The following is a 23,127-nucleotide window of genomic DNA, read 5'->3' as shown; positions in this document are numbered from 1 at the left end:
TTGCCATGAGGCTGAGGAAATGTTACTGTTTTAAATATTGGCAGGGCATTCCGTCTGGTTGGCTGCGCAGCTGCGTTGCAGCAGTGATAATTCTGAACACAGCGGTAAGATTCGAATCTAGCCCGCGTGAGGGAGGTTGAAGAACAGAACATTAGCTATCTTGGAAACACTCAGTCAACTACAGTTGATAACTTTAGGTAAGTTACTCTCAGTGTTACTTGGATTTTTAACATGTTTTTGACTAACTGGGCGGTTGAGCCAGTGTGGATTCAGATAAGCTAGCTAACTATCTAGATAGTTAACGTTAGCTAACTTAGCTAGCCATCGTTGTGACTACATTTAAAAAATATATATATTATTTAACCTTTATTTAACTAGGAAAGTCAGTTAACAACAAATTCTTATTTAAAATGACGGTCTACCAAAAGGCATCCTGCAGGGACGGTGGCAGGGGTTCAAAAATAAAATAAAATAATAGGACAAAACACGCATCACGACAAGAGACAACACTATGTTATATACGTAAAGACATAAGACAACAACATAGTATTGTAGCAGCACAAAACATGGTACAAACATTATTTGGCACAGGGCAAGAAGGTAGAGACAACAATACATCACGCGAAGCAGCCGTAATTGTCAGTAAGTGTTCATGATTGAACTCAATGTGGTTGAATGCAGCCAGCTACTCTCAAAATTCATATATTGAGCTAGATAGGATAAGACAACAACATAGTATTGTAGCAGCACAAAACATGGTACAAACATTATTTGGCACAGGGCAAGAAGGTAGAGACAACAATACATCACGCGAAGCAGCCGTAATTGTCAGTAAGTGTTCATGATTGAACTCAATGTGGTTGAATGCAGCCAGCTACTCTCAAAATTCATATATTGAGCTAGATAGGATTGACAGTATGAGGTTGACTATGTATTTCCACTTCCTAGCTAGTCCCCCCCCCCCCCCCCAAAAAAAACTTTACATATAACTAACAACTGTAAGAATGTTGTAAAGCTTCAAATACGTTCTTAATTGGCAACTGTTACTTGTAACGTCTTTAGAAAGGCATTGTTTTCCTGAAGCTTTGTTTTTTGAGACATAAGACATCAAGCGACAACAAAAAAAACAATGGGGTAATGAACCGTTATATTTTGGGTTATGATAGTGGAAGACATTTAATAAGCCCATGAGGCATTTAGGCTAAGGCATTCTTCAAGATTCAAATGTCAAAATGAACGTTGACAGAACAGCAGGAAGTCTTCCAGCCTGTGCCTTTTTTCATTTTATTGAACAGCTGGGCCTTTTCCCATTTTCTTTTTCAGCAATATGAGTCATTGTGAGCTTGAGGATATAACCCTGCACTTGAATGACAGGATTTCATCCACAAGACGTGTCTTGGAGCTGCGGACAATTGGTATGATGAACTGAGATGTGTGTGTGTATGTATATATATATATATATATATATTTAAACACTGTTTCAGCTAACAGGAACTCAATGGTTTTGCATATTTAATTTAAACTTATCATGAATTATTCCCTATTTTCAGCAAAAGATCAAGACAAGCGTGTCATTCTAGGGAAGATAGGACAAGATATCCTTGCAATAGATGGACTCCTTGACCAGTTTGAGAAAAGTGTTGGCCGCCAAAAAGACCTACTGAAGCATTTAAAGGTATTTCATGCATTCTTCACAATACATTTTTAGATGGGTCCTTTTAGCTTGTCTGGATTGCAATATCTTTAAGTATGCTATTTGTACTGTATGTCAGTGTAAAATTTGTTTTTTGTTTCACAGGAACTAGAGGGATTCTTTGAGGAGGATGTGCAGGATGGAAAGAACCTTAGGGACAACATGCCCACACACATGCCCAGGAAGGGACAGCCAGCAGTCCAGTAAGGAGTGTGTGTGTGTGTTGGAGGATGTCATTTTTTATTTTATTTAACTAGGCAAGTCAGTTAAGAAAATATCTTATTTACAATGACGGCCAAACCATTACGACGCTGGGCCAGTTGTGCGCCGCCCTATGGGACTCCCAATCACAGCCGGTTGTGATACAGGCTGGAATCGAACCAGCATCTGTAGTGACGCCTCTAACACTGAGATGCAGTGCCTTAGACTGCTGCGCCACTTGGGAGCCCAGAGGAGAAGCTACTGAGTACAAACCAAGTAAATGTGTTGTCCTCTATTTTGCCCCTCCTTTGATATCCCAGTGGAATAGGGTCTGTGGGTCAGAGTGGACCTGTGAATGTGCAGGCAGTCCAGCAGGTTCACACCAGGAAAACCTCCAAAAACCAGATCAGAGAGATGGAATTCATCACCAGCCCAGAGTTTGATACCATCCCTCAGTGAGTCTTCCTCAGCAGCACTATATCCACATACTGCAATGTAGCTTTATTTATTTAAAAGTTTTTTTTTCTTTATTGTTATTGTAAGATATCTTTCCTCTGTAACTCTCTCTCTCTCTCTCTAGGTACATGAAAGGCCGTTTGACATATGAACAGCTAAACACTGCTGTGGAAAGCATTAACACAGCCGTAACAGGGAAGTACAAGATCTTGAACCAGCCAGCAAAAACCCTTAATAATGCCACACGCAAGCTTCATCAGCGATTTAAGGAGGAAGAGAACAAGGACACGAAAGGTACCTCAGTCAAACTACTCTGTTCTAAAGAAGGCTCTCTGTTTTGCTGTCTTTTGACACACAACAAGGTTGGTCATTGCATTGAGTAATTGTCTCTAAACAAGGGCCATTATCTTCTCTAACCCAGATGGCATTGTTATGACAACCTGCATACTAATGGAAACAAACTATCACACTACTCCTCTGTGTTCCCTACAGGTCTGTTTTTCATTGTAGAGGCTGATATTAAAGAGTTCACTAAGATGAAGGTGGACAAGCGCTTCCAGAGCATCCTCAGCATGCTGCGTCACTGCCAGCGTCTGCGAGAACAGCGAGGGGGAGGTATCACACGCTACGTCCTGCTGTGAAAGGAGCAGAGATGGAGAAAGGGGGGTTGTCACTGAGCTTGATCTGAATATATTGAGTTGTCCTCTGTCTCTAGCATGATCGGCTATAACATCTGTCATATTGACCTAGGGAGGGGTGAAAATACAACAAATAATTATATTGAGAATAGTGGTTGTGGCTCAAAACATATATGTACCTAGTGAAGAATAATTGTTTGGGGTGGGTGGAGGTTAGTATTTGAACGTAGTTTCATTCATGCAACTTATTTTTAAATTCAAAGTGTGTATTATTAGCTCATTTGAATTGGATCATCAATGTGATGATCAGTGTGACTTTGTCCATAACAACCATGTTTTATATAGGTAGAAAGGCAATAAATATATTTTTTAAAATAATAGTTAAACATATTTTTTGGATCAGTTATTATATTAATGTCAATTGTGTGCAATGTGTAAGAATCATTTTCCAGGTACCACTTGATGCACATATTAAGTTGTATCTTATTCTTCCCTACAAGGATGTGCATTTGTTTTTATAAGGGCACTGTGTGTTTGATTTGATGTTTGATCCTTTTGGTTACTAATTTTAGCTGTATAAGTTAACATTTCACCAGTTTCAGTTAGGCATCTTTATTTTGGATGTCACATTTGCCCTCGTTCAAGACATTGCGTTGAACTAGGGACTAGCTACATACATGTCACATGCCTAGACAGTGTCATATGTAAAATTTGGTGGAGGAGGAATAATGGTCTGGGGCTGTTTTTCATGGCTTGGGCTTTAGGCCCCTTTATTCCAGTGAAGGAAAACCTTAACGCTATAGCATACAATGACAATCTTCCAACTTTGTGGCAATATTTTGGGCAAGGCCCTTTCCTGTTTCAGCATGATAATGCCCCTGTGCATAAAGCGAGGTCCAAATGGTTTGTTGAGATCCGCGTGGAAGAACCTGCCTGACTGGCCTGCACAGAACACCTGATCTCAACCCCTTCGAACGCCTTTGGGATGAATTGTGAAGCCGACCTCGAGCAAGGTCTAATCGCCCAACGTCAGTGCCCGACCTCACTAATGCTCTTGTGGAGGCTGTTATAGTAGCAAAGGGGGGACCAACTCCATATTAATGACCATGATTTTGGAATGAGATGTTCGACAAGCAGGTGTCCACATACTTTTGTGTATCTGGCCTGTCCTCAATTCTGTGAGTACTGTAAATCCACATCAAAAGTATTAAAATGTCAAGAGTAGACCACGTCAGTATTAACAGATAAATGTGGCTTTGCAAAACAAGTGCAGTTATTGTTACCTTATTGTTTTGGAAATGAGTGTAATGGCTCTGAATAACTTTTTTTTCTCAACAAACTAACAATTTCAGTTGGATACATGCCAATGAAAATGAGAAATGGTTTGAGAACCATAAATGTTTGACTGACCCAACCTCCATAGCGTCACAGACACCCTCTTGGTGTTACTGCAGTTCATAAAGGAGCTGGTGAACACCACATGCCGGCAGCGGCATAGGATCTCCTAAGAGCAGTGGGAAGTAACTTATCTGGTCCTTCATCATCTGCATCTGGGGCCTCCAGAGGCCTCTGTTTATTTGAAGGTGTGGTTACTATTTGATGTTGTAGAACATTAATTATGACGATTTTGTCCACCACACTTTCCAAAAAGAGATGCCTGTTATTGAACAACCTGTTTGTCATTGGCAGTGCTGTGATGATGCTATTGAGCAAAACGGCCATGTCCTTTGTGATGATCATGGTTGGACATTTCCTCTACGGCGTTAATGCAGGTCAGCTGATTTTCATCTTATGAATTGATACTATTTTACTGTAGGCCACAAAACAAGGTCATCTTTATACCTGTCTTTTAATATCTCACTAGAGGAATTATGCTGCCAAATCGTGTCTGTGATATGGTTTGTCCTTTCCAGTGTGTGCTGCAGGTGTTAGCCTCAGTCTCCACCCAATGTGGTGATGTAATGTACCCGTTAAAGACTGTGAGGAATGGTGGTTTGTGTCTGTAGCCACCTTTGTGTCTATGGGGAAGTTCTCAGGTCAGCTTCTGGGGATCAGGTGAGCTGTCTGGTTCTAGTGTGTCGGTCAGGGATGCTTATATCAGTTTAACCTGTGGTGAACGAACACTATGTGATGCCATGTGATAGCCTTCTGTCCTTGCAGTGAGTTATTGGGGACAGAGGACAGGTGGCAGTGGTTGCTGTGCTTCAGTGGTGCGACCGCCCTGCTCTAGCCTGCCACCCTGCCCCTCCTCCCAGAGTCACCCCGATACCTGCTGCTGGACCGGGGCGACCACCAGGGCTGTGAGAAAGGTAAGTACCTGGGTGGAGCTCTCTGAGGAATATGGACAGGTAACAGGTTGCCTAAGGAAAACTACCTCACCAAAAATGTACTTGCAATTAGTGTTATCATAGTCATCCTCACAATTATCATTATCATTATGCCTGACTTAGCTGTCTTTATGTCCTTTTCCACCTGTGTATCTTATTTGGCCTTTCCCCTCTGTAGCCATCCGCAGGCTGTGGGGCAGCAGAGACCACAGTGTGGAGGTGGAGAGATGCTGGTGGAGAACGCCTCCCTGAAGGGGTTCCGCAGCCACACTGTGGTGGACCAGGCCGTACGCTGGCAACTCCTCACCGTCCTCGTCACCTTCAATGCTGTGAGTTGATGCAGGAAGATTATCCATGAGATCAGTGTGTTTAGAGTGAGCAAAAGGGTATACAAATGTAGAATGGCATGGTCATGTCATTTTCTGATCAAAGCCTGCCTAGAATCGTACGTTTTTTTTCAATTAGATACAGTAAGTCTGATTGACTGAGTGATGAACTTTGTCATTCTGCTCCTCTTCAGATGTGCCTTTACTAATTTGACGTGTTCCATATGGCAAGGATCCCCACCCACCAGTTGCGCCATGTTGCCTTGGGAACCGGTCTGTGTGAGATTTCCACCTCTGTGGCCTGTGTGAGTCCTATTTCACACATCCCTCACCACTAACCCTAATTAACCCTATATTAACATTGATGAACTATGAACACTGTGAAATGAAAATGACCATTCTTCATGTTTTGGTTGACCTTTAAAAGGAGGGGTTTGACAAAGCTTACATGTTATCAAGCCTGTAACTACAGTGCGTTAAAGTATTCACACCCCTCGACTTTTCCCACATTTTGTTGCGTTACAGCCTGAATTTTAAATTGATTAAATTGAGATTTTGTCATTGGCCTACACATAATACCCAATAATGTCAAAGTGGAATTATGTTTTTAGAAATGTTTACAAATTAATAGAAAATGAAAAGCTGAAATGTTTTGAGTCAATAAGTATTCAACCCCTTTGTTATGGCAAGCCTAAATAAGTTCAGGATACAATTATCTGTAAGGTCTTTCAGTCGAGCAGTGATTTTCAAACAGAGATTTAACCACAAAGACCAGGGAGGTTTTCCAATGCCTAACAAACAAGGGTACCGAGAACAAGGAAACCGGTCAGGGACTTCACCATAAGGTCGAAGGTGGCTTTAAAAGTTAGAGTTTAATGGCTGTGGAGGGAGAAAACTGAGGATGGATCACTAACATTGTAGTTACTCCACAATATTAACCTAAATGACAGAGTGGAATTAAGGAAGCCTGTACAGAATAAAGATTATCCAAAACATGCATCCTGTTTGCAATAAGGCACTGAAGTAAAACTGCAAAAAAATGTGGCAAAGGAATTCACTTTATGTCCTGAATACGAAGCGTTATGTTTTGGGCAAATCCAACACAGCACATCACTGAGTACCACTCTTCATAATTTCAAACATGGTGGTGGCTGCATCATGTTATGGGTATGCTTGTCATCAGCAAGGACTAGGGAGTTTTTTTCTGATAAAAAGGAACTGAATAGAGCTAAGCACAGGCAAAATCCTGTTTGGTCTGCAGTCCAACAGACAATGGCCAATGCTCAACAACCAACTTCACAGAGCTTGAAGAATTTTTACTCCGGAAGACTGACAAAGGTAATTAACATGTATTGACTCAGGGGTGTGAATACTTATCTGAATGAGATATTTCTGTATTTTATTTTCAATAAATGTGCAGAAATTTATAAAAACACTTTCACTTTGTCATTATGCTGTATTTTGTATAAATGGGTGACAAAATAAATGCATGTTTTATACATTTTGAATTCAGGCTGTGACACAACAAAATGTGGAATAATTTCTAAAGGCGCTGTATGTACTAAGAGTGCCCCCCCCCCCCCCCCCCCACCCCCCCGTGGCGTGTCATTTATCTGGAGTCGACAGTGAAACTTCTACCGTAACTACTTGACACTGATTGGTATGACAGGTGATGGTAATATCAGAGGTGCATACAGATGGCAGCCCCATGCACTCAACACAAATTCCTCTTTTCGCTAAGTTTGCCATATTGTACAATGCTTTCCATTGCTCTTTATTTGTATGTTCAATTGCATAGTATACATGATCCCAATTTTAGCTTCACAGTCGATTGTGCTGATTTCTTGGCACATGGAACCATGTTGCGCACCGTAGTTTAAAAACTCAATGTATAGTGCTAAAACAATGACGCCATATCTGCCATCCTAATGCACGTTCACCATTGATAGCACAGGAAAAAGGCTGCTCCTCTACAGGGATTACCTATGCATGGCAGTTACCCAGGGTCTTCTGGGTTACTCTACCTGCAGGTAAGTCACACTTTATAAGCAACACACTGCTCTGTCATCACGGGTGACATCTTTTCCATGAATGGAACAATGCTCATTATGAATGAATGTCATTCATTCATAATGCCACAGAATGTCCCTATATATTATCACTGGGTTACATCAATCTTTTACAATAGGTGGCAACATCAGTGGCTCATCAATAAGCCACACCGTTTGTCATTTGTTGTTCAGATCCAAATCTCCTGGATCCCTTACTGCAGTATAGTTCTCATCTTCACCTTCTTCTCCACCAACCAGTCGTTCAAGTCCGCAGCCTTCACCATTGGCGCACCCTCAGTTGGCTGGTGCTGTTCATCCACCTCATAGTGGTGAGCACATCAACCTCGCTCTCATACCTTGTCACATACACAAACAGGTATAACAGTGGTACTGTAACTATTATGTGACAGGGTGTACCTAGATTGTAATTAACCCATAATTACATAGGTATTGGGACTCTTATTTGTTAAGTGGGACCGTGGCAGCTGATGTCATACACATGCACTCACAGTATGTTCATACACAGGAGAAGTTGGAGTACTACTGTTTGCTGTCTGGGGTGTTTGGGTGGTACAACATGTCTGAGACCAGGAACCTCACCATGATGGAGATCACTGGCGGGATGTATCCTGTGAATCTCAACAGGGGATCCTCAGGGGAGGGATAGACTTGACCTCATTAAACCCCATCATATCAAGGCACGCACAACCACCAAACTCTGAACATTTGCCATCATCATTGACATTGTGTCTGACTTGTACATCGTTGTCCTTCCTGTTAAAACATTATATTTGTTAAAACTCCTCTGTAAAGATTTGCCCCACACCCAAGCCATTTCCAGTCTAATGACACAATGGCAAATCAATAATTTTGACCTTTGGGATGGTGAGTACAGTGTGATAAAACTGTTAATTCTCTGGGCCCTCTTTACGAAATGTGTTTAGTATTGTGAGCAGGCCCAGGACTCTGTCGTTATCAGGCTCTGGCCCCAGGCAAACAGGCGCTAATCAGGGAGGGAGAGGTTTTACCTCTGACACTCCTAAAGTCAGCATACTGTATGTGGTTTACTGATGAACAAGTTACATCCCTTAGGGAATGATTCAATCAGCTCGCCTTGAGTTTCTTATTAGTGAGTCTGGGCTGCCATACACAGTTTATCTGTCTGATTTATTACACTCATTTTGAGATAGTATTTTTTTCCCATTACTGTGGTGTTTAGGATTATTATCAGAATTATTCAATGTGTTCTCTCTCTCTCACCTGTATTCGGGGGTAAGTGTTATAGATATACAGGTAACTGCAAACATAAAGGAAACACCAGCAAATGAGGGATACAAAGTGTATTGAAAGCAGGTGCTTACACACAGAGTTAATTAAGCAATTAAAATCCCATCTTGCTTAGGGTCATATATAAAAATGCCCAGTTGCCCATTATTTTGGGTACCATGGCTAGAAGAGATCTCAGTGACTTTGAAAGACGTGTCTCAAAGGAGCACATGGGGTATAAAGTGTGTGCGCGTGCGTGCGTGTCACTCACCCACCCACCAGAAATCTCAACTCAATTGAACAATTATGGGAGATTCTAGAGCTTCAACAAAACACAAAATTATGGAATTTATCGTGGGAGAATGGGGTCTCACCCCTCCAATAGAGTTCCAGACACTTGTAGAATCTATGCCAAGGCCCATTGAAGCTATTCTGGAGGCTCGTGCTGGCCCAACGACCTACTAAGACACGATGTTGGTGTTTTCTGTATTTGAGAAGTTACCTGTATGTGGCCTAATGTAAAACGAATTGTTGTTTTCTTTAGTACTTTCTTTGTGTTGTTTTTTGAAAATCGTCCAGCTTCGCTCATATCGCAATAGTGATATCAGCGAACTCAAGCCATACGCACGTTCCTCTCTGCGTGTGTGCGACTGATTACATTATCTCGGTATTTTAAGCCAGTTTCCAGTCCGCTGTGAGTTTGACCAATTCATAGACAAGATAGGATGCAGTAGGTCCCAGAGCCCCCGCACCCACTTTTAACTACCGAACCACGAAGTTTAAAGCAAGGGAGTGGCTGTTTACTGACGTGTAGTGAAACCCTTTACGCACAGTTCTGCGTATTTTGGAGCTTTAAAAGCCTCTCCAATTAGTAAGCTTCTAGTGAGATGACAGCTAGGACTTAGGCTACCCATGTCAGATCTCACTATCCCCCTATCTAGAGAGGCTTTTACAGAGACGACTATGGAGGATCCGACTCGGATTGTGACAGATCAACCTACTAAATCTGATACAGACCCGAGCATTTCACCCGATGTGCCCTTGGTGAAGAACATGGAATGTCAGCACAAGTGAGTTATTATTTGATGTAGCATAATATTTATTACACCCATAAAGATATGACACGTGTAGCTCAGTATTGGGTCCAATCCTAAACTAGTGCTTACAAAACTGGCAATGCTGTAATAAATGTGACACAAACCTGTAGGCTGTAGAGGCCAATCAAGGTATGGTTATATCATACAGATTTGCATAAGGTCATAGGGCATACACTAATTGGCTCAGCTTATTATAATATTTTTTTTCATTTTTCAAAAACTTGGAGAAAATGTGCTTTCTGTTTTTTACATGAGCATTTTATAACTTTGTGAAAACGTAGCCTATAGGCTTTGTTAAAGTGATCCAACACCTTTGCTGTATCAGGTTCTGACAATGCACAGAAATGTATTTATTTTTAAAACTAGGCAAGTCAGTTAAGAACAAGTTCTTATTTACAATGACGGCCTAGGAACAGTGGGTTAACTGCCTTGTTCGGGGGCAGAACGACAGATTTTTACCTTGTCAGCTCGGGGATTCGATCTAGCAACCTTTCGGTTACTGGCCCAACACCCTAACCACAACAACCTGCCGCCCCAGAGATCTGTCAGACAGACTCACATTACCTGTTCTGATTGGTGGATGGGAGTGGAGATTAGGAATGGTATGTGAGGTCAGTGACGCCTTCTCTTTCACTCCTCGATTGTAAGAGTCACTCATTTCTGTTCTTCCTCCACATTATAGGCTAGTTGTTTGGCTGAGGTCTAAAAGAGAAGATCATCTTAGGTATTTTCTTGCCTTGATACAGGTTCTCAGTCACTCAGGTGTAAATCACACTTGGGGGGACACTTCAATATCAGCCAAGTGTTAGGTATATTATTTAACCGATTACTGTCAGTGTACGCTATTCATGCTTCAAGCCAGATATTCTCCATCAGTAGCCTTGTTCATACCTCCCAGGCACCCACTGGCTCAGGATGACTTTGTTGTTCGCTCAAGTGAGGCTTCCTCAGCAACACGCTTCTAGAACACGAGCTGTCAGGTGAATTATTAACAGCTACACTATATGTTTGAACTGGCTGCTATTGGCAGGAGCTTGGGGACAGACAGACAGACAGACAGACGGGGTGAGGTGTAGGCCACTCTGACAGGAGGGAGATGGGTTTCTCTCCCCGGGTGTCACTGATAGAGGCTCCATATCACCTGGTGACACAGGAAACCCCTCTGTGGTTACCTTGTGAATGACTGAACTGATCAGAGTCCTGATTTGATATATATGAAAGCAATCTCTCTTTTAACTAGTTTGGTAATTCTTCTGAATACAGCAATCTATTTTCAGAAGTTGCCCATTCTGTCTTTTCATTGTGTTTTCCAAGTCTGTGTTCCATTCTTGATTAAACAAAGATATTTTTGTTATAACATATGGATTTAGTTATTACATAGGCTATCCATTACTGAAATAAGAACCTGTTACTGATGATTAGGTGGTGTTCTGTGTGGTAGAGGCTAGAGAGAACTGACCACAATTTCTGCTGCAGCACCCCTGACTGCAAAGTTTGATCACATGCAGAGTGTGCTCAATGAGTTGAATCAGGATACATTAATCACGGTACGTGACTGTCATTAAAAAATAAGCAGTGCCAAGTCTCGGAAATCCTTGCCAATACCATTGCAGCCTCCTAAAAAAAGACCACCTTAAATGGCTTTCCTCTAGTCTAGATGGACGTGGCTGTTCCTGTTGGCAGGCTTGAAGACATATGTTAATGAACTGATAAGAGTAGGACTGTGGTGATGTGATGTAGTGCAGTAGGATATAGAGCCCGATACGCCACTACGAGCTGAATGTGCAGCATAAGATATAATTTAATGGTTGGTTCCCAATAATATAGTTGGTGAGGCATATACCAATGTGACCAGCATTGGGCTCAAGTTGATTGATTTCCATGGGCTTGAAGGAAGTTGAGTCAATTTGTCAAAATGAGTTCTACTCTTGAAGGTTTCAGTAACTGGTCTTAGACAATAGGTCAGATTTGGAGCCACATTCAAGCCATGCCATTAAATACTCTTATAAAACTGATTGGGTATTCTGAAAAGCTTTGACGTGCCCATCTGAGATCTGCTTCTCAACTGACCCCTGTTTGTCTCCCAGATAATCACTTCAGAAACTCCAACTGTCCTGTTTTCCTTTGATTACAGGGTGTTTGTCAATAGGAGTGTACCATTGGAGAACATCAAATGCTATGGCTTTGACATGGACTACACTCTGGCAGGTAGGTTCATTAATACTGAACAAAAATATCAAATGTTTCATAAGCTGAAATAAAATATCCCAGAAATGTTCCATATGCACAAAATGCTTATTTCTCTCAAATGCACAAATTTGTTTAAATCCCTGTTAGTGAGCATTTCTCTTTTACCAAGATAATCCATCCACCTGACATGTGTGGCATATCAAGAACCTGATTAAACAGCATGATCATTACACAGGTGCACCCTGTGCTGAGGAAAATAAAAGGGCACTCTAAAATGTGCAGTTTTGTCACACAACACAATGCCACAGATGTCTCAAGTTTTGAGGGAGCGTGCAATTTGCATGCTGACTGCAGAAATGTCCACCAGAGCTGTTGCCAGAGAATTGAATGTTAATTTCTCTACCATACGCCGCCTCCAACATCGTTTTTGGGAATTTGGCAGTACGTCCAACCGGTCTTACAACCTCAGACCATGTGTATAGCGTCGTGTGAGCGAGCTGTTTGCTGATGTCAATGTTGTGAACAGAATTCCAGTGGTGGAGTTATTGTACAGGCAGGCATAAGCTACGGACAGCGAACACAATTGCATTTTTTTGCATAGAGTGGTGTGTCATACACATCGATCCAGATGTGTACGACAGCGTGTTCCAGTTCCCCCCAATATCCAGCAACTTCACACAGCCATTGAAGAGGAGTGGGACAACATTCCACAGGCCACAATCAACAGCCTGATCAACTGATCAACGAAGGAGATGTGTACCGTTGCATGTTGTGAATGGGGGTCCCACCAGATACTGACTGGTTTTCTGATCCACACCCTTATTTGTTTTTAAGGTATCTGTGACCAACAGATACACATCTGTATTCCCAGTCATCCATAGATTAGGGCCTAATGAATGTATTTCAATAGACTGATTTCCTCGTATGAACTGTAAATTATTGCATGCCGTGTTTATATTGTTGATCGGTATAGTAGCTCAGTAGACCTACTCCAACCAAGAGAAAATGGGATTGCACTGGTAAAGGGCCAAAAAAGGCAGACTTTTGGAGAAAATCTGAAAATCTATGTCTTTAAGGTGTGCAATCAGGGGGGTATACTACAAAGCAAGATTAATGAGTTAGCCTAAACAACCAGAAAAAAATAGATTTCCTGATTCATTAAGAAAGCTAAAGTTACATTTGTTTTTGTTTGTTAGACTATGCCAATTTCAAGCTTATCCTTTAAAAAAAAGAAGTTATTTCAAAATATTTAGGCACGTTAGCTTGATCCTACTTTATAGTATACCGCTCAGAACTATTGAACAGTATATGAGGATAGCAACATTGTTAAATTTTCATTGATGAATACTGATTGTTCATGTGTCCTGTGTGTGTGTGTAGAGTACAAGTCTCCTGACTACGAGGACCTGGGCTTTGAGCTGCTCAGAGACAGGCTGGTGTCTATAGGCTATCCCCATGAGCTACTGCATTACACCTACGACCCTACCTTCCCCACACGGTGAGTTCTCTCTTCCTGTTGATCCCACACACATTTGCATACTGTTTATTTTTACATGATCAGTTTGGTAATACATAACATAACCCTTTACTCACAAATGTTTTTTTCCTTATGTTCTACATGAAATAGAGCTCCTTAGCATTGTGTTGACGCAAAGCATGGTTAGTTAGGATGGGGCTCTTTATGGACTGAACTTATGAAATGACCCCTAACCATTCTTTTTCAAGTCATTTGTTGCTCTGTGCATTCTATTTTCTGTATCCTTGCCCCAGGGGGACACTATGCTGGAGAAACATCTGACATTTTATCACTTCATCAGCAGATAGAGACCTCCTGCAGGGATAGTTACCCCAAAGGCCTGGTAACAGTAGAATAACAAGATTGGTCAAAATAGAGCAGAAATAAAAAGTAACCTGCTGATACTATCAAGAGCAGCCACAAATCTAAAAGATATCATCTATCCCTCTCCCATCCATTCCTCTCTCTGCTTGTCTCTGCATAACCATATTCACCCCTGGCTCTCTCTTCCTCCTTTTCATCCCAATCTCTCCTCCCTCCTTAGCGGCCTGGTGTTTGACACAATGTATGGGAACTTGCTGAAGGTGGACTCCAATGGAAACATTCTGCTGTGCAGTCATGGTTTCACCTTTCTAAAAAGGTCAGTGATACATCACAGGAAATACAATAGTTTGTGTGTGTGGATGTGTTTCATTATACAACTGGGGACATTGTATTAGTCCCCACAAGGTCAAATGCTATTTCTAGAGGGTTTAGGGTTAGAATTAGTGTTAGGGTTAGGAGCTAGAGTTAGGTTTAGGGTTAAGGTTAGGTTTTCAGATAAGGGTTAGGGAAAATAGGATTTTGAATGGGACTGAATTGTGTGACCCCCACAAAGTTGGTTATACAAGACTGGTGTGTGTGTGTGTGTGTGTGTGTGTGTGTGTGTGTGTGTGTGTGTTTTTGTGAGTATACTGTTTGTAATTCTGTAACAGGATGTCCTTGGGTCAACACGGTCACTGAGGGCACATCTGCACAACCACTTTGCAAAGTCTTCTAAGCAGGGGAACAGGGGAATGACACACGCACGCACGCACGCACGCACACACACACACACACACACACACACAGCAAATCGGCATGTCTACACAGGGGGTCATCAAGGTGAAACAGTTCTTCTGTCAAACATCAAAAGAGCATGGTCACAGAAAACCACAAGGTCAATATGTGACTATTTTCATATGTCCAATTTAAAATACCATATTTTCTGAAAGACTGATATATTATACACATCTTATCAATCTGAATCCACTGAATTTTGTAATTCTCCGCTGGTTACATTTCATAGGAGAAGCAGAATACACTACCTGTGTGTAGGCTATATATTGCAGCTGTATGAAGGAGTTGTTTTTATCTTGAGGGTACAGGAGATGGAGTTCTACCCGAGAACTGAGGATGTTGGAGACCAAGGGAGCCTGATCCTGACCTTGGTCAGATCCAACTGTGAGCATCTGTCTCAGTAGGCCTACATACTGCCAATATATTCAGCTTACAACATAAAACAGCCCCCATGTTCCTGGTTGTTTCATGGAGGACTGAGAAATGAATGCAAAATATCCCCTAAAACTTGTTTCACAGCTAACATGATACTCCACAAGGTGTGCAGGAATGTTAAAAGTTTTTTTTCTGAACATTAGTTGGGTGTAGATATAGCAGCACTATTTGGAATTCTTTATTCATCAATTACAATGGTGATGTAACTAGCTCACAAATATGAAAACGTATATTTATATCCACCACCTGGTGCCGTGGGATTTGCGAATGAATGTCTGTATGTGTTTACATGTGTGTTATTGCATGATTACGTGAGTTCCTTATGAGTTAATCTTTGGGTTATTGTGAGTCTTATGTAGGACTATGTGTATTTTGTTTTTTTTATCATGAAAGACGACATTGAATATACTTTAGCAGGACATGTACATAGTGCCCATCTTCCATTCATATAACAGGATTTAGATGTCTTTGGGATCCCCTACCAGCAGCTGAGCTATCAAGAGGCTCCTGTTCCAGTTCAAATCCACTCAATCGCCACTGGATCCTTGCCTCATACTCTTACAGAAAGGCAGACTACAGTGTTGCTTCAGTGGAGAAGGCCAGTGGATGTTTCTCCAGCTCTAGCTGAACGTCATGGTCAAGAGACTCCAAAAAGAGAGGTCTTGTGACGTTGATCGTGCTAGTGGGATACGTGCACTCTGTCTGTTATCTTGTTATCTTCTGGCTCAGTGGGTGCTCTCTGAATGACTCATCATCCAGAAATGCTCCAATAGTAGCTGTTTGGTGTGTTATTGGGGAGGTTGTCAGACCAGCTTACTTAATGAGGTTCTACTACACAGTATGCATGTTTTTATCATGTTTACATGTCTTTATATGCACTTGTGGCTACTCCTTAATTTGCTAGTTGTACACATACTTTCCTTCTCTACAGGGACAAGATCCAAGACTACTACCCCAACAACTTCATTCAGAGAGGCAACACTGACCGCTTCTATATCCTCAATACTCTCTTCAACCTTTCAGGTTGCAACAACAGTGTTATTTTGTCTAGTTCTGTACAATCATGCTGCAAATAAAGTAAAATAGAATGGCTTTGTAACGCCCTCCTGCTCCTCCCACAGAGACGTATCTGGATGGTTGCCTTGTGGACCTCTTCACCAGATGCAGCAGATACGAAAAGTGAGTGGACTCTATTGTCCTCTTCTCTCTTCTCGTTGCCGACTCTTTTTCTCCACAGCTGTGAGAATAGTAAATCATAAAACATAAGTGAGTAATGTGACTGTAGTTTCTGTACTTTTTTTTAAATATTTTTTTTTAGCTGCCAGAAAGGCTTCAAACATGGTGACTTGTTCATGTCCTTCAGAAGCATGTTCCAGGATGTTCGAGATGCAATGGACTATGTTCATGATACGGTCAGCATTATACAGTACATACGCCACCCCATCCCGACACACGTACTCACACATTATGAAACATTACTGTCTGTGCCTTTGTGTAGACTGACTCTCTCCATTGTGTCATATAGGGCAGTCTGAAGGAAAGCACTCTGAGGAATTTGGATAAATATGTCGTCAGAGACGTGAGTGAAAATAACGTTGAAACCTCCCTTAATTGCTGTTCCATATTGGATACCTTTTCTGGATACAGTATATTGACTAAGTGTTTTGGAACATAATTTATGAGATGATACCTCAGTTAATTAGTGACGTTCAACAAGTCTCTGAGATTACCTAAACTTTCTCTATCCAGAGGAATTGACCCTCTCCCTTTCTCTTCTTCTCGATAGCTAAACTTGCCTGTTCTCCTGACTCGTATTAAGGAGGTGGCCAAAGTGTTCCTGGCGACCAACAGTGATTACAACTACACAGAGGTCAGTTGTTAATGTTGCATGGTACATGATGTCCATTCTATACAATACATGATGTCCATTCTATTCAATACATTCTATTATATTCACTTTTATACAAAGGATGTGTCTTTGTTCTTTTTTCTAGGCTATCATGAAATACTTGCTTGAAACTCCACCAGGTGCCAAGGTTAGTCTAGGTGTCTCCAGTTTCAAATGAAGGAAAAGGGTTTTGGGGAACAAATTACCATTCATTTTAATCAACATTTCAATATATTTTTTCTTAAGTACCCCAAAAAACCGTGGCGCGCCTTCTTTGACCTTGTCGTCGTGGATACCAGGAAGCCACTGTTCTTTGCCGAGGGAACTGTGCTGAGACAAGTGGACACGGTAAGAACCTTTCACTCATCATCACATGGTGTGTATAGAAAATATCCTTTAACACACCTCGCAATTAGATTCATGTTCTAATCCAGAGGTATATATTTAGAGTTATGCCAGCTTGTAGAATTGTGTATATTGTTGTAATTCTATACATTCAGTTATATAGCATTGTTTAAATATTCCCCATATAATGTTAATGGGGAGCTAACATGGCTGCCATAGAATGTTGAGTGTCATGTACAGTGACTTCAGAAGTATTCACACCCCTTGAATTTTTCCACATTTTGTTGTGTTACGAAGTGAGATTAAAATGGATTTAATTGTAAAAAAAAAAAGGACGCCTGTATCTTTGTAGTGACTGGGTGTATTGATACCCCATCCAAAGTGTAATTAATAACTTTACCATGCTCAAAGAAATATTCAATGTATTATTATTATTATTATTATTACCCTTCTACAAATAGTTTCCTTTCTTTGTAAGGCATTAGAAAACCTCCCTGGTCTTTGTGGTTGAATCTATGTTTTAAATTCAATGCTCGTCTGAGGGACCTTATAGATAATTGTATGTGTGGGGTATGGAGATGAGGTAGTCATTGAAAAAACCTGTTAAACACTATTATTGCACACAGAGTCCATGTAACTTATTATGTGACTTGTTAAGCAAATTTTTACTCTTGAACGTTATGGGTTGCCATAACAAAGGAGTTGAATACTTATTGACTCAAGACATTTCAGCTTACATGTTTTATTAATTTGTAAAACGTTCTAAAAACATAATTCCACTTTGACATTATGGGGTATTGTGTGTAGTGGGGGGAAAAATCCATTTAAAATTCAGGTTTTAACACAACAAAATCTGGGAAAAGTCAAGGGTGTGTACACTTTCTGAAGGCACTGTAAATGCTTCATAATGCAGAAACCACATTGGCACAACTCTCTAAATACATGGCTCTGTTCATATCTATCCAACATAGAACACAGGGAAGCTCCGTATTGGAACATACACTGGAGACCTTCAGCATGGAACTGTCTACTCTGGCGGTAAGAATTCAAATGTTAATCCCAGCTAGCACATAACAAAATGTTTCTTAGAGGTTGGTGAGAGCATGGTTGTCCTATGGTTATTTTCCATTTTTCCAACCTTCCCACAACTTTCTGGGAATGGTGCAGGATAGTTGATCGGCTTTGGAACATTCTCAGCACATTTAAGAAAATGGACAAAAAACATGATTTTCTTGGTATTTCATTACTTTAACAGAACGTTTCCTAAAAGTTAAAACATGGTTACATGTCATTTAAATGTTGGTAATGTTCTAGGAACGTTCTCCAACTGGTTTGACATTGGAAATGTTCTCAAATAGTTACGAGAACGTTAAGAAACAACGCTCTTCTGTGGGAATTTCAGTACTTCAGCATAACATTTCCTACAGGTTTTCTCATGGTTCTATTTAAAGTCATGTTCTTAAAATGTTCTGAGAATGTTAAGAAAACTTTCCATAAAAAACACAAGAACACTTTACTAATGTATAGAGAACGTTCTAAGAATTTATTTAAAAACATATACATTCTGGTTTCAGCATCAATTCAGCATAAATGCTCAAGTGTATTTAGCCCACTAAATGAGTGTTTATTTTCTTTTGAAATGGGGTCTGTTTGTGTAGACTGAAATGGCCAGCTTTGTATGTGTAAAAGAAAACATGGCATGCTAGTTCAATCCTGGTGGCACAGTGGACTAATTACATGGATAGAGAACAGAAGATCATAGGTTTGAATCTGACTGGCACCGTGCCACAATTAAAAAGAAATGTGTTTGCATGATTAACGCCTAAGTAAATTCATTTCCATGTGTCCTATCTGTGCTGGCGTTCAAAACAGTTAACCAAACCTAAGCTTAGCAGTCTTATTGAAACATGTTCTCAGAACGTTATTTAATTATCTTCATATAACCTATAATTTCCATTTTCAGAACATTACTAAAACCTCACAGGAAAACTTTCAGGGAACCATAGTAAAACGTTCTAAACGTATGTTTCCAGAACAGGCAAAGTTTTCACTTCCGTTATCAGAATTTTACCAGTCAGGAAACATATGGCTTCATTCCCAGAACCAATAAGAAACCAAAAACATACATTCCCCCAACTTCCAAGCAACCAAAACTTAGCTGGGATATTATCATCAAAAAAGGTAACATATTCTATATGTTAGGAGAAAGGGATTAAGATGGTATTAAATTGAGAGAGGGATAGTGAGTTTCACCCATCTTGGTTTCAGTGGGATTCATATCAGTGGGTGTCACATCTCAACTTTCCATCCTCTTGTATCTGTCTCTCCTCCCTGCAGGCTCCTCAGACATTGTATGTGAACTGCTGGATGTGAAGGGGAAGGACATTCTCTATGTGGGTGACCACATCTTTGGGGACATCCTAAAGTCTAAGAAGAGGCAAGGTTGGAAGACCTTCCTGGTGGTGCCTGAGCTGGCCAAAGAGCTGCAGGTGTGGACAGAGAAGAACCGTGAGTACAAACATGGTCAACCTCCTCTTCGTGACCTCACAGTGACCCTAAAACTGACCTATTATATACCACACACCTAACGTGGCCACTTTACATACCTTAGGTAATGGAATCTTGGACACCATTTTGACGAGTGTCTCTTTTTCCTCAAGATCTTTTTGAAGAGCTGAAGCATCTTGATATATTTTTAGCTGAGTTGTACAAGTGAGTGGGCATTTATTTTGTTCTATGAGTGACACTCGCCTATTATTTCACTTGACAGAGCTGTGCATGATGTTGTCAATCTGACTGGCCTCTCTCCTTAGGCACCTGGACAGTAGCTGTAGAGAGTGCCCAGACATCACTGCCATTCAGACCCGGATGAAGGTAAACCATGCCCACTGACACATTAATCCCTCTCTGAGAAATGTTCTAATACAGTGGTTCCCAACTCCAGTTCTTGAGTACCCCCAACAGCACACATTTTTGTTGTAGCTTCTGACAGAAAAAAACTGATTCAATAATAGTATTTACTGTGGTGTTTTTGCAGACCTTACTGTAGTATTTAGTATACTGTTTTTGTTTTATTATCTTGAACATAGAAGTGGAGGCTTTCTCCTTGAGGGCATCAATACTAGAGAAATAAGGTATATAACTAAAGTATACTTAATTAATAAGGTATGAGGGGGTGTTGTATATGGCCAATATACCACACCCCACAGTACCTTATTGCTTAAGTATACTATAGTTTACTACAGAATTATGTAGTAAGTACTGCAGTACTCTAGTAAACTGTAGTATTTTTTAATGTGGGGTACGTCGCCTTGTGTTTTACAGGTGGTGACCTATAGGATGGATCTGTCCTATGGGCAGATGGGCAGCCTGCTGCGGAGTGGCTCCAGACAGACTCTGTTTGCCAGCCAACTCATGCGTTACGCAGACCTGTACTCTTCCACCTGCATCAACCTGCTCCACTACCCCTTCAGTTACCTGTTCAGAGCCCCACCTGTCCTGGTGAGTCCCACCTCAGATACCCCTGTGATAATAACAAGGACATGCATCTCTTCTTGCATAAAATCTCTTGCTGAAATGACCATGAAAAAAACATTTCTTCCTGATGTTGTCCAGATGCCCCATGAGTCCTCGGGGGATAATCACCCCCTTGACTTCCCTTCACCTGAGTTCTCTGTTCTGGATCAAATCCAGAAGATAGCCGAAGCCAAGGTTTGACACTCATACCTACACAGGTATCTGTTATTTACAAATGTTGCATTTTCTGTTTAAATAAACACTGTATTTATCTGTTAAAATAGACAGTCTTGCTTTAAGTCCTGAAAAAGTATCTTTGTAGTCCATATTTATTTTAAAATATAACTTTTATTTTCTTACAGAGGGCGAGTGAGGATAACACAGCGGAACTGAAAGACACGTGAGGATGTATTTGACAAAACAATTATTCCGTTTTGACAGGACTGTTCCTCCAGATCAAAAAAAAAGTGTGTTTTTTGGACTGGCAATTTCTTTGGCACAATATGACAAATATAGCGCCACCTGCTGGAATAGTTTTATAACTCGTTTTTCATCAATCACCCCTGCATTTTCCCCATGTGATCAGTTTGCCAAGGGTTAGGGAAAAGACCATTTGGATAGACACTGATTCTAGGTTCATGTATATAAGTGAATATTTGTCTTAATAATATATGTATTTTGTATGTATCTATTTAGCTACAGTACTTTTACACGTCCTATATGCAATACTGATTTTGTTCCCTGTGCAAATGTATATTAACTTCAGTGAGCATGTAAACTGAAACATGTTCAGTGACCATTTATGAAATGCTACTCGTTTGTGGTGAATTATTATGCAGGTTGGCTCATCAGCCTATGTTCAATAAGGATGTAGCTAGCTCCTTTGTGGTGGATATGCTTGTTTGGTGGTTATTACAAGTCCAAGGTTAGATGGATTTATGACAATTATTACATACAGTATAACAAATATTTACTTCTCTTGTTGGCTACTCGTCACAGCATACCCTATTTTATTTTTAGAATCCTAACCTAGTCTATGGGGACCATGTAATTAGCTGTTTGTCCTAAACATTCATAGATCAAATAAAATTAAGGAGTCCAAAACATGTATCCTTTCTATAACTGTGAAACAAAATTACATGATTTTAACATTAATTTGAGTGTAACGAACAAGGTTCTTGGGGTGTATGTACGCTCTCTGCCCATTGGATGGCATCAAATCGCTGTTCTGTGCAAAACGCTTGCAGCCAACTGCACTGTATGCAAACATATGGGTGGGATGTCATTTTTATCATCGAAACTTGGAAGGCTATACTGTAGGTTCATAATGTGTTTCTTCCACATTCAAAATAAGAGGGATTAAAACCCCTTTACCATCGAAAGCATTGGTTCATTGAAATGTGAAGTGGATCATGTAACTGAATTAATCGAATAACACAAATATTGATTGTTCAAATAGGCTACAGTCATATTGAGGTGCAAGCGTGTGCTACTGGCCCGATGGATGTTTTTTTCGTTGCCTCTCGCCTGATCGTTGAAAATGTTAATAACATCCGATTGCTGCATTTGCTGTCAAAATCATTTTCTTAAAGATTTGATTTTAGTAACACAGAATCATAGGCAGAATTGAAGCACTTAAGCTAAGTAATTTGCTCGTATATCCCAATCTTCCCAAGTTTTCAGCAGTTTAAAATTATTTATTTAATCAACCTTCAAATGATACAAGAAATATAGGCTTAGTTGTAGTAAATATAACTCATAAATGTAGAAACCTAGGCCTAATTTGGTATTTTCCGATCGAAAACATATGGCATATTCTTCCTAATTTCACTGCTAAAGGTGGCCTCACAGATTGAAGCTGAGTCACGTTTGGGAACACGGGTGCGTCATGTTTATCCACTTTGCCCTTGTTTCTCATTATTCACGAGCCCCTTCTATACAATGGCCAATCATTGCAGTTAGCCGTGACTATAGCTACACAAGATTTAATTGCATATCATTGCTTTTCAAGACAAAAACACGACAAAACTGTTCAAGGCAATGTGGCCTTTACATAGATCTATAAATAAATACAAATGATTCTT

General features: G+C 40.5%; 2 protein-coding genes across 11 annotated transcripts; both read left to right on the top strand.

Moving 5' to 3' along the window:
* Positions 1-28: 28 nt before the first annotated feature.
* ska1 (spindle and kinetochore associated complex subunit 1) lies at positions 29-3,374 on the top strand. The gene is made up of 7 exons (XM_036977372.1): positions 29-197; positions 1,324-1,415; positions 1,551-1,675; positions 1,799-1,896; positions 2,215-2,349; positions 2,475-2,644; positions 2,843-3,374. Exons 2-7 carry the CDS (start codon positions 1,328-1,330, stop codon positions 2,989-2,991), a joined length of 765 nt encoding a protein of 254 aa, XP_036833267.1. The 5' UTR covers positions 29-197; positions 1,324-1,327; the 3' UTR covers positions 2,992-3,374.
* Positions 3,375-9,704: 6,330 nt separating this feature from the next.
* nt5c2l1 (5'-nucleotidase, cytosolic II, like 1) lies at positions 9,705-22,147 on the top strand. Of its 10 annotated transcripts, none has more exons than XR_002473474.2 (18): positions 9,705-10,028; positions 12,190-12,263; positions 13,626-13,743; positions 14,306-14,401; positions 16,226-16,317; positions 16,416-16,473; positions 16,613-16,706; positions 16,820-16,873; positions 17,081-17,164; positions 17,289-17,330; positions 17,429-17,530; positions 18,499-18,565; positions 19,865-20,035; positions 20,188-20,239; positions 20,341-20,401; positions 20,866-21,028; positions 21,143-21,238; positions 21,406-22,147. XR_002473474.2 is itself a non-coding variant. In XM_021602598.2 (18 exons), exons 1-18 carry the CDS (start codon positions 9,871-9,873, stop codon positions 21,445-21,447), a joined length of 1,593 nt encoding a protein of 530 aa, XP_021458273.2. In that variant the 5' UTR covers positions 9,705-9,870; the 3' UTR covers positions 21,448-22,147. The 10 variants fall into 10 exon arrangements, 8 of the variants coding, with proteins under 8 accessions (XP_021458273.2, XP_021458271.2, XP_021458272.2 ...); XR_002473475.2 differs by having other exon boundaries at positions 21,143-21,261; XM_021602598.2 differs by having other exon boundaries at positions 16,658-16,706; positions 20,852-21,028.
* The last annotated feature ends 980 nt before the right edge of the window (positions 22,148-23,127 follow it).

This window comes from Oncorhynchus mykiss, chromosome 5, assembly GCF_013265735.2.
Source record: "Oncorhynchus mykiss isolate Arlee chromosome 5, USDA_OmykA_1.1, whole genome shotgun sequence".
Classification (NCBI taxonomy): domain Eukaryota; kingdom Metazoa; phylum Chordata; class Actinopteri; order Salmoniformes; family Salmonidae; genus Oncorhynchus; species Oncorhynchus mykiss.
This window is presented reverse-complemented; position numbering and strand designations above follow the sequence as displayed.